Source organism: Ursus maritimus, unplaced genomic scaffold (assembly GCF_017311325.1).
Source record: "Ursus maritimus isolate PB19 unplaced genomic scaffold, ASM1731132v1 scaffold_36, whole genome shotgun sequence".
NCBI lineage: Eukaryota > Metazoa > Chordata > Mammalia > Carnivora > Ursidae > Ursus > Ursus maritimus.
Window position 1 is genome coordinate 11,604,033 of NW_024426230.1, and position 12,400 is coordinate 11,616,432.

General features: G+C 40.3%; 1 protein-coding gene across 1 annotated transcript in view; it reads left to right on the top strand.

Annotated features, from left to right (window-relative positions):
• The window catches only part of PRORP (protein only RNase P catalytic subunit), a 133,583-nt gene extending 121,872 nt beyond the window's left edge, over positions 1–11,711 (top strand). The window contains exons 6-8 of the mRNA XM_008694130.2: positions 6,228–6,376; positions 9,804–9,999; positions 11,316–11,711. Of these exons, the coding sequence (XP_008692352.1) occupies positions 6,228–6,376; positions 9,804–9,999; positions 11,316–11,447 (477 nt within the window). The 3' untranslated portion in view covers positions 11,448–11,711. The remainder of the gene's footprint in view (positions 1–6,227; positions 6,377–9,803; positions 10,000–11,315) is intronic.
• The last annotated feature ends 689 nt before the right edge of the window (positions 11,712–12,400 follow it).

Genomic DNA, 12,400 nt, shown 5'->3' on the forward strand with positions numbered 1-12,400 from the left:
AATAATGTTGGATATCTTTTCGTATGCTTGTATATTATGTATGTCTTCTTTGGTGCAAGGTGTTTGGGGTTTTGTTTTGTTTTGTTTTTAAGTAAACTCTACCCCCAACGTGGGGCTGGAACTCACGATCCCAAGATCAAGAGTCACATGTCCTACCAGCAGAGCCAGCCAGGTGCCCCAAAAGGACTTTGTTCATGTTTTATTTGGATAGTTTGCTTTTTTTAGCTGTTGAGTTTTGAGAGTTCTTTATGTGTTCTAGAAACCACTTCTTTGTTGAACATGTGGTTTGCAAGTATTTTCTCCCAGTTTGTAATTTGTCTTTTTCATCTTTTTAACAGGGCCTTTCATAAGACAAACAGTTTTAATTTTGATGAAGTCCAATTTATCAATTTTTCCTTTTATAGATAATGTCTTAGATGTCAAGTCTAAGAACTCTGTGTAGCTCCATCATGAAGATATTTCTCCTAGGTTTTTTTCCTAAAACTTTATAGCTTGTGTTTAACATTTAAGTCCATGGTCTATTTTGACTGAATTTTTTATATCAGGTATGAGATTTGAGTAGAGGTTTATTTTTTACTTATAGATGTCCAGTTGCTTCAGCACCATTTGTTAAAAGGTTATCTTCCCTTGGCATATTTGTGAGGGTCTGTTTCTGGGTCATCTATTCTGTTCTGTTGATCTGTATGCCTGTCCCTCCCAATATCACAGAATTTAGATTACTTTAGCAATGTAGTAGGGCTGAAGATGAGGTAGACTGATTCTTCCTTCCCACTTTATTTTTTTTCAAAATTGTTTACGTGTTTTTCTTCCTTTGCCTTACCATATAAGTTTAGAATAATCCTGTCTCTGTCCACCAAAAAATCTTGCTGTGATTTTGATAGGAATTGCATTAAAAACCCACATATCAATCTGGGGAGAATTGACATTTTTACTGTCTTGAGTCTTCCAATCCATGAACATGGATGGTGTTGTTGAGTTCTCCCATATGCTTGCAGATTTTCTATCTAGGTTTTTTCCCAGTTGTTGAGAGGGGAGTGTTGAAGTCTCTAAATATAACGGTGGATTTGTCTATTTCACCTTTACATTCTATCCGTTTTCGCTTCACATCTTTTGCAGCTCCGTTGTTTGGTACACACGCATTTAAGATTGCTATGTCTTCTTGGTGGATTGATCCTTTTATCACAGAATGTCTCTCTGCATAGCTGGTCGTTTTCTTTGCTCTGAACGCTACTTCATTTAATATTAATGTAACCACTCTGGCTTTCCTTTGAGGAATAGCTTGCAGACTATACTTGTATATTTGAAATGAGTTTCTTTTAGATATTATATAGTTGGGTTATGTTTTTTAATCCACTCTACTGGCCTCTTTTAATTGGTGTGTTAAAACCCTGTAGGGGCGCCAGGGTGGTTCAGTCGGTTACGCATCTGCCTTCGGCTCAGGTCATGATCCCAGGGTCCTGGAATCGAGCCCCACATCAGGCTCCCTGCTCAGCAGGGAGTCTGCTTCTCCCTCTCCCTCTGCTGTTTCCCCTGCTTGTGCTCTCTCTCTCTGTCAAATAAATAAATCAAATCTCAAAAAAAAAAAAAAATCCCCTCTAAAAAAATAAATAAATAAAAGCCTTTATATTTCGGGGCACCTGGGTGGCTTGAGTGGTTGGGCATCTGCCTTCGGCTCAGGTCATGATCTCCAGGTCCTGGGTTCCAGCCCCATGTCAGGCTCCCAGCTCAGCAGGGAGTCTGCTTCTCCCTCTCCCTCTCCTTCTGCCTCTCCCCTTGCTTACGTTCTCTCTCTCTCTCAAATGAATAAAATCTTTTTTTTAAAAAGCCTTTATATTTCATGTTATTATTGAAATGTTAAGATTTATGCCTGCCATTTTATTTTTTGTTTTCTGTCATCTCTGTTTTTTGTTTGTTTTATTTTTCTTGCCTTCCTCTGGGCTACTTGAACTTTTTATAGAATTCCACTTTTATATACCTATAGTGAGTTTTTTATTTTATTTTTTAATCTATAGTATTTTTTAGTGTATCTCTTTGTATAGGATTTTTAATGGCTCCTCTGGATACTACATGTATGTGCGTGTGTGTATACATATATATATATATATGTATATATATGTATATATGAAGTCCCAAATGTGTATATATATACACATATATATGTATACACACACACAATATCACACTCTGCTGGTGTCATCATTGTTAACAAGTTTTCTGTCTTGCCAGATGGCCTCTTTCCTGGTCCTTTGGCTAGAAAAAACACGCCTTTGTTGGGCTCTTTTTGTCTGTACCCACTGGCATTTCTGGGTTTCCGGCTTCTTCGGCTCCAAGTCTAGGATATATGAGGCAAAAAGAAAACCCAGGGAACTCACTGCCATGTCATTCTTCATGCCCCCAGGTCCCTAGTCAGTCTGCTTTTTTCTCTCTTCATGGTCTTCTTTTTTTTAGTTTCTGATTTTTTTTTTTTTTTGCTTTATGTGGAAAATAGACATAAATCTCATTTTATGCTGTATTTTTTTTTAATTTTATTTTTAAGCAATCTCCACACCCAACATGGAGCTCAAATTTACAACCCCAAAATCAAGAGTCACATGCTCCACTAACTGAGCCAGCCAGGCACCCCTATGCTGTTATTTTATATCTTAAATGTGTTTGAAACATTTTGATTTTTGGAAACATCAAACTTTCAGGGTCTTGCTGTGTTTGTTTTGTATAACGTCTGGGGGTTTTAGTTGTACTTAGTGGTACAGATAGGAGAAAGTAGATCTACTCCCATCTTCCTAGAAGTGGAAATCCCTCCCAGTTTTATTTTTGATCTAATGTAGTATTAAGGTAAATTTTCTTTCTCTTTACTGTTCTGAGTATACCTATGACTCTGACCCAGCCCACTGGATCCAGCCTTGGAATTTACCCCAGAGGAAGTCGGCTCATAGCTAGACTGTCATAGACTTTCAGGCCAGTGCCTTTATTCTGTATACATATCATTCTTTCCTGTGTCTTTCATTTATTCTCCTTTGCATTGTTTCAGAGAGAGAGCTGCTGCTAGTAGAGACCTCTAAGCCACAAGATGGTGCCCCAGAGCAGTTCAAGCTAATCCTTTTCTGTTCTTCTCTGGGTTCCTATTTTTTTAACTTAAATTAGTAAACTCAAGGCCATTTATCTACACCAGCATATAGCTCTGAAGACCCAAATGTGTTTTTCTTTAAGCCCTGTCTTCCCAGTTGTATGAAAACTTAAGCAATGAGTATCAAAAATGTTTTTGTTTGAATTTTTTTTTTTTTGTATCTTTAACTCAGTGGAAATTCATATGGAAAATTTTAAAGTATTTGTCATTCCTCGTAATGAATTAAGTTGCCATTTATAATTGGGCTCACTGAAAATAATCTGTAATCTCAGCATAGCTGTAGGAAAGGAATGTTATAGGGGTGCCTGGGTGGCTCATTCGGCTTAAGGCTAAGCAGTTAAACTCTGACTTCCTCTCAGGTCATGATCTCAGGGTCTTAGGATTGAGCCCTGCATGGAGCCCTGCATGGAGCTCTGTGTTTAACAGGGGTCTTCTTGTCCTTCCCACTCTTTTTCTCTCTCCCTCCCCCTGCTCATTCTCTCCCTCTCAAATAAATAAATAAAATCTGGAAGGAAGGAAGGAAGGAAGGAAGGAAGGAAGGAAGGAAGGAAGGATGTTGTAAGTGCATTCTGAAGGCGATGCACCTCTCAGTGTCTTTTGAGGTATTTGAATCGATGAGCCAAACTTCCTTACAGTGTAGATGTTTTCTTTTGATTACTAGCCTAACTTTTAAAATGATGGCTTAAACGATTATATAAAAATGTATGGAATAAAACCACTGGTAAATACATGTTAACAGTGTTTGGGTGGTAAGGTATGAGTGGTTTCTTCTTTGTTTTTCTTCTGGTCTATATTTTTCATGTTTTCAATAATGAGCAACTTTTATGATGGATAAAAATAGATGTTGAGTATATTCTTCAGCTAAGCAGAAAATATTTATTAACCATCTAACAAATGTAGAGCCAGCGTGTATATTTTCCTAGCCTTGATAGGCACTCCCTCACTAAAGACAGGGACCATGTCTTTTTATTTGGAGGGGGGGAGATTTTATTTATTTATGTGAGAGAGAGAGAGAGAAGAAGAAGGAGGAGGAGGAGGAGGTGGAGGAGGAGGAGAGAGCGCAAGGGGTGGCAGTGAGCGGAGGCGGAGGGAGAAGCAGACTTCCCGCTGAGCAGGGAGCTGATATGGGGCTCCATCCCAGGACCCCGGAATCATGACCTGAGCCAAAGGCAGATGCTTAACCCAGTGAGCCACCCAGGTGCCTAAGGGATCATATTTTTTAAAATTTCATAGACTCAGATATCTACCACATGCCTTACACATAGAGAGACCTGGGAAATAACTGAATGAACATAGAAGCCACTATTCCCAACTTTGAAGGAAAGAATTATATTTTACTGATAATAAAGCTTTGGGTTTAGAGGCCTTATGCTGGTCTTGGTATACTTTTCTGCTTAAGAATTAGCAAACATTCAGTGGGCAAGTTGTGTCCACTCTATCTTAATTCTAGAACTAGTAATTAGGGATAATAAAACCAAACGCAGTTTCCTAACATAAGAGGATTAGTAGTGGAGTAGGATGAGCGATATAAATCGAAAGCATTAAGCAGTAATATTAAAAATCTGGCCCTTACAGGGGCGCCTGGGTGGCTCAGTCGTTGGGCGTCTGCCTTCGGCTCAGGGCGTGATCCTAGAGTCCTGGGATCGAGCTCCACATCGGGCTCCTCCGCTGGGAGCCTGCTTCTTCCTCTCCCACTCCGCCTGCCTGTGTTCCCTCTCTCGCTGGCTGTCTGTCCAATAAATAAATAAAATCTTTAAAAAAAAAAAATCTGGCCCTTACAAAATTCATTCTTAAGTCTAAGAATAAATAATAGGTGCTAAAGCAATATTTGACAACTGACCAAATAAATGAATGTTTTTTTGATTAAAGAATTTTAAATAATATCCTAAAAGGCTACATGGGAAGAAATTATGAGTAAAGGGAAGCTAGATTAAAATCAGTGCCTTTTTAGGGGCGCCTGAGTGGCTCAGTTAAGCATCTGCCTTCAGCTCAGGTCATGGTCCCAGAGTCCTGGGATTGAGCCCCACATCGGGCTCCCTGCTCAGCGGGGAGCCTGCTTCTCTCTCTCCCTCTTCCTCTGCCACCACCCCTGCTGTGCCCGTGTGCATGCGCACGTGCTCTCTCCCTGTCAAATAAAATCTTTTAAAAATAATAATAATAATAATAATAATTAAAAATAATAAAATCAGTGCCTTTTCCAATCAAGACTCAAGAAAATTGATTTCTTCAGTGACTTTCAACTCCTGATTTTCATAGGCTCAACAGCTGTTATAAAGAACTTTTATATTTCTGATACAATAGTATATAACAAATTATAATTTTTCATTAAGTATTATTTTACTTAGTAATATCCATTTATAACTTAGTTTAATAAGTTGTAAATAAAAGTAATCTATGGACTTCTTATGAAAGGTTGAATGGTAATGCAAGCTTACCAAGGTACTAGATGTACTAAAAATCCCGACTTTTGAGAGGTAGTCATGCGCACACAAGATGGATGGGAAGTAGAGAAAGTGGGAGTAGGTTCACTGAAAAGGAGACTGGAGAATAGAAATTGACAGATCTTTGAGTGGAGAAAAGGATTTCAATGAAAGGTAACAGTCTCAGCAGAATCATGACATGGAAAAGTTGGCTGAAAAGATGCTATCTAGTCTAGCTGTATACAAACCGTGAAAAAAAAGTAGAACCCTTTATTCAAATGGAAACTTACGCAGAATACTGATATATAAATATACAAAAGCTGAGCTGTTTTGGTTGAAACAGGGTGCGAACTAAAACCCGTCCTCGTTGAACCTCCCTCTGTCTATCCCAGTGGACTCTGGAACACACTTTAAAAACAACTCATCTTGTCTATGCTTAGAACCTCCCCCCCGCCCAGAGCAGTGAAATGTAGTCTGACCAGTAGGCAGGTGTTAGATATTAATTTGTAATAAGGAAGCATTTCTTCAGGCTTACAAAGATGGAAAATTATTTTAAGGAATGTTTTCTTACCCCTTACCAGAAAAGACTTTTACTACTATTGAGACTACCAGCTGGAAGAACGAGTCCACTTACTTGAGATTCTTCCCTTGGCCCTCTTGGGGACTGGCTTTGTGTTTTTTAGCTCTTGAATGTGGTCTCTCAACTAGCTAAGCAGAATTTGCAGCTGCTGGTCCTGGGCCGAAAGCACATGCTAACACAGCACTCCAAGTGGAGGAAGGATGAGATGAAAAAGGTGCAACAGCAAGCCAGCTGCTTCTTTGCTGACAACATGTAAGTACTGAAGGTACTAGGTGAATTACACTGGGCCCAAGTCATCTGCTTGTTAGTTACCTATTTTCGCCATGTTTAAAGTGCATGCGTATGAATCCAAAAAAAGATTTGAGGCAGCTTACAAAAATATACTTCCTACAGCAGGATAAATTTAAACAGATGAGGAAATCAGGATAAAGGAGAAATAGGAAGAAGATAAAGTCAGAAGTGAGATGAGTACACAGAATGCATGCCATGAGGTCCTACATAGATCATTTAACAAATATTTTATATATATGAGCACCTTCTGTGTTCTTGGAAAACAGCAGTTCTTCACCAAGTCCCTGCCTTCCTGGGACTTAAAATAACAGGTAAACAAATAAAAAGGTAACGTATTTCCAGGCAGTGATCAATGCTAAGAAGACAATAAAGTAGAGTAAATAGCTAAAAAAGGATTAGGTAGGGGGTGGGTCAGAGGGTAGTGAATGGGGTGATCAGGAATAGCCTTTGGGAGAGGACAGGTACAAAGAGAAGGAGCTGGGACGCCTGGGTGGCTCAGTGGGTTAAACGCCTGCCTTCAGCTCAGGTCATGATCCCAGGGTCCTGGGATCAAGTCTGGCACCAGGCTCCTTGCTCGGTGGGGAGTCTGCTTCTCCCTCTGCCTCTCCCCCTGCTTGTGTTCTCTCTCTCTTTCTCTCTCTCTCTCACTCAAATAAATAAATCGGATAAAATCCAAAGAGAAAATGGGAGGGTGGATGGAAGAACATATCAAACAGAGGGACAGCAAGTGTTCAAAAAGCCACAAAGCAAGAATGTGTTTGGTGTGTTTGAAGAAAGCAAGCAAACCAGTACAGATGAGCTGTGGCAGCAGGAGGAAAAGTAGGTAGGTTCTGAGGTCAAAGAGAAGGCGCGGACCACAGTACAGAAGACCTTGTGGACTCTGGTAGGCAAGCAAGAAATCTGGATTTTATCCTAAATATAAAGGGAATGTTGCCAGGAGCAACTTCTCAGGAAGCCAAAGGAACATGGAAAACAAGGTCAGTGACAAAATGGTACAGTGCCCATAAAGAAGAAAGCATCTACTCCAGAGGGGCACAGATCCTCAACAGTACATGTAAAGTTTTAAAATACACTGAGTTTTACATATGGTTTATGCTGACAAAAGTTTATTTCCAACTTTGCATGGATAACGGGTGTCCCTCAGCCCCGGATCTAGGTTTCATTATGTTGAATGTGATAGCTTCAGGATTTGTCAGAATTCCCCCAATTTTTTATTCCTAAGAAGGTAAAATGGCTCTTAATGCATGGAGCAGGAGGCCAACCCCTCTTTCAGAGCCCAAACCAATCCCTTTTTTCTTTAGCTAAGTCCTTTTATGTGTTCCCGGAAGGGGTTGCTTCTCTAAGAGGAGAAGACAACAGTAACGCTCTTCGCTCACTCACTTTAGGCAACAGTGGGTAGACATGAGGAGCACAGGCTTGGGAATTAGTCTACCCAGATTCAGAGCATGGCCCTGCCACCTCCTCTCTGGGAAGGTGTTTCCCTTCTCTGTCTTCTTCATATGTAACCCCCAAAGGGTTATTAAGAAAATTAAATGAGAGAATACCTGTAAATAATACATGTAAAACGGTGGCAGGGCACCAAGTACATGAACAGCATTTATGTAGCGCTGTCCTCATCACTATTATTTTCCTTAGGTGGAGGAATTGGATAAATGTGGTGGTAAAACCAAGAAGCCTGATGGAAATTGGTCTTGTGCTTGGTTTGGGACTTGTATTTATGGTGTTCTTTAAAGTGACCTTCTATGGCTTTGGTTTGAATATTTAAGTTTTTTTTTTTAAGATTTTATTTATTTATTTGGCAGAGAGAGAGATAGCCAGCGAGAGAGGGAACACAAGCAAGGGGAGTGGGAGAGGAAGAAGCAGGCTCCCAGCAGAGGAGCCTGATGTGGGGCTCGATCCCAGATCGCCGGGATCACGCCCTGAGCTGAAGGCAGACGCTTAATGACGGAGCCACCCAGGCACCCCCGAATATTTAAGTTTTTAACATTACTTTGATTTTCCACTGATGTGCCAAAGAAGTCTTCTCAAACAAACACTACAGAGAATAGTGTAGTGAATCCCCATGTAACTGTCAACTAGCTCCAACGATTACCACATTTTCCTCATCTTGTTCCCCATTAGCCCCTGCATTTTTTTCTTTCTTTCTTTTTCTTGGGGATTTTTAAGGCAGATAGATTACAGTCATTTATCATTTCATTTGAAATAGCTTAGTATAAAATAAACATCAAAGGGTCCTACTTGGGTCGTTTGGATCAGACATAAGACCTATCCCGTGCTGCAGTCCGAGTCTCCTGAGCCAAGGCGGCTACTGCTGTTCTCACAGCACACCTCCTCCGGTGCTAAGTGCTGAAGCTGAGGGTCCGTTGGAGACTCTGAGTCACTGACTCTTCTCAAAGCAGGAGATGCCTTCGGGTGCGGATCTGGGTGACTTCCCAGAAGCTGCTTTGAGATACCAATTTTAGCTTTGAGGCAGCCCATTATTTTTGGTAGCTTGCAAGGAAGTCTCATCCTGCCCTATTAATATTATGGACATTTTTCGAGTTTCAGTGAGGAAAGGAGTGGAAGGGTGTGCTCTGTGGTGGATAAGGCAAATAGGAACAACACCCGGGGCACACAGAGAACCAACTTTTGAATGTGAAGAGGGAATTATTGTTAGAATTTTCCATTTTAGTGGAAGAGCCCAATTGAGCCAACTTGAGCATTGGCATTCCCTTCCCCTTAGCTTTCGATTTGTGTTCTAGTTAGTGCTGTCTGCTAGCAAAAGACTTGGAAGTGGTTGGATTATAAGCATCACTGGGATCATGTCACTTAACAGTGAGAGGACTGGGGCGCCTGGGTGGCTCAGTCGGTTAAGCATCTAACTTCAGCTCAGATCGTGATCTCAGGGTCCTGGGATCAACTCCCGCCCGTGTGGGGCTCCCTGCTCATCAGGGAGTCTGCTTGTCCCTCTCCCTCTGCTTGTGTTCTCCCCCAGCTTGTGTTCTCTCTCTCTGTCTCTTGTATAAATAAATAAATAAATAAATAAATAAATAAATAAATAAATAAATAATCTTTTAAAAAAGATGCAGAGCACCTCTGAGGAAAGTGGAATAAGAAGTAAAAAGCATGGGGGCGCCCGGGTGGCACAGCGGTTAAGCGTCTGCCTTCGGCTCGGGACGTGATCCTGGCGTTATGGGATCGAGCCCCACATCAGGCTCCTCCGCTATGAGCCTGCTTCTTCCTCTCCCACTCCCCCTGCTTGTGTTCCCTCCCTTGCTGGCTGTCTCTATCTCTGTCAAATAAATAAATAAAATCTTTAAAAAAAAGAAGTAAAAAGCATGGTAAAGAATGCTATCCTCTGCCTCCTGGGGGCTGTGCTTGATTGTATTCTTTCTTATGTCTGACTCAGCTCAGAGGATGACCCGTTCCTACTGTATGCCACACTGCACTCGGGGAACCACTGTAGATTTATCACAAAAGATCTGATGCGGGACCACAAGGCCTGTCTACGTGATGCCAAGACCCAGCGCCTCTTCTTTAAGTGGCAGCAGGGACATCAGCTAGCAATTACTAGAAGGTTTGAAGGATCAAAATTAACCTTTCAGGTATGTTATTGGTTCTCTACATAATGGCAACAGAGTCGAGTATATAGGAAGAATGTGGCATAGTCAAAGAATATTACAACTAGTTGGAGGTTTTAAATGGTTTATTTTTCTCAGCTGTAGTTTGGTATTTGGAATTAGCCAGTTCCTGGAAACAGAAAGTCTGCCAGGGCAAAAGTTTTCACAGACCAGCCCCCACATTAATTGACATAGTGAAAACATCTGAGATGTCATCAATGGTGACTTCATTTATGTCATCGATTATTACCCTCCTACATGTTTTTTATTTTCCTATTTATTTGCAATAGCTGAAAATTCCTTATCCCTTATGGTTCATCATATTTCTGCTAAGCAATTCCTTTTTCCTGGTAATCCTTTTCTGCAGCATGGTCTCGACTGAGTTCTCCTTTGATTCTAGTTTAGATTTCTGCAAATACAAGGAATGTCTCTTATGTGAAAGCAAAGGGAGAAAATCCAAAGGCGAGGTATTGTAGAAAAATACACTAATCAATGGTAAATATCGTCCAATGGTCAAAAAACATACAAAACAACAGATCTGTACAGAAAATCAAGACTGTGGGAAATGATACAGGACAAATGACTTGGTTTTCTCAACAATGGAAAAGTACAAGAAGAATAGAGATGAAAAGTAAAGCTCTATTTAAAATCAAGAGATAATTCAGTCACGATGTAATAACCCAATTTTGACTCCTGTTTAAAGAAATCAACTGTAGAATATATGTATGCACATGTAATAACTGGGGAAGTGTGAACAGTACATATCTGATGATAAGGATTTATTGACTCTTAAGTGTAATAATAGTATTGAACTTATAAAATAGATCCTTATCTTTTAAAGATACATAGTGAATATTACAGAAAAAGTGATATAATCTCTGAGATTTGCCTCACAATAATCTTGAGGGGTGGTATCGATGAAATAAAATTAACCATGTGTTGATAATGGTTGAAGCTGGGTGGTACCTGGGAGTTCGTTATACCATTTCCCTGCTATTGATTATACCAAATTTTCTCTCACATACAAAACTGATAAAGGCAAGAAAAGGAATACTATCGCCTATAAATGTGATGCTTCTATAGACAATCTTTAACCTTAAAAATGAACACCCCCCCCCCCAGAAAAAGGAACCCCTATACTAGGATTCATCTTCATAGAGCTAGCTGTTCTTTGAAAATCCATTGTTAAGTAAGAGAGAATACTCCTGAAACAAACTGAGAAGTTGTCAGAAAAGAAAGGGAAATGGCCAGGTAACCCTTAGTGTTGTTCTCAATGTTTGGTTCACTTTTTAATTCAACAGCATATTCCCAGTTATGACACAGTGGTGCAAACAACTGGAGACTCGTGGCACATACCATATGATGAAGACATGGTGGAAAGATACTCCTATGAAGTGCCAACCAAATGGCTTTGCCTTCACCGAAAGACATAAAGACTACCCCAGGCTAACTTCGTGTTTGGGTGCCCTTCTGGTCGGCATCAGAGCTCTTCAGCTGATCCTTGTTTAGAACAGTGCTCCTGCGTGATCCACTTTGTCCTGTTTGGTCCAGTTGGTTTGCATGTCAACAAATTGATTTTTTATTAATTAAATAAAATATAATATCTTTTCGTAACCAGTTGCATTTGTTTTTGGAGACTTATGCAGACTTGGGGAACTCAAGGCAGAGTGAAGCCTACGTTTCTGCTGGTGGGCCAGCTACCCCACTTACTTGGGCAACAAGTGCTTCCGATATCCATTTTGCTACTCCTGACCTCACCTTCCAGGTTCTCCAATAGCAGAATCAATGCATCTAGGCCTAGGCTGCTCACGTTGTTTCTAAACCCCTTCTCCCATTTCCAATAGCATCTCATCCTGTACAGATTATCTCCTACTCACACTGAATCACTTCATGTCCTTTGTGATAAACTGGCCAAGATATCAGATGCTTATTAGCAACTTTTACTTATCAACCAATGATTTGGGTTGGAGGAAAAGGAGGAGTTCATTCTCTTTAGCCTGTGGTCATTTGTTCTTCATGCTACAATGCCTTTTTCAAATTGGTTCAATATTTTGTGAACTCTATTAGTTCCGTCACTCAGTATATGAGAGCTTTTTAAAGGATACAGATTTTTTTTTCATTTAATCAAGTTTGACTTAGTTTAACAAGTCATAACTTTTCATATTTGCCTCTGTTTTACCTGCTTGCCAGCCAGCTTACACCTCACTGGACCTTGATTTTAACTGGAAATACTCATGTCCCAATACTTTATGTTCTTTACTTAGTCATACATACATACTGTATGGTTTAATATTCAAGAATAGGCCAAACCAATCTATGGTGATAAAAAATCACAGTAGTTGCCTGAGGCAAGGTCACAAGAGAACTTTCTGGAGGGTGATAAAAG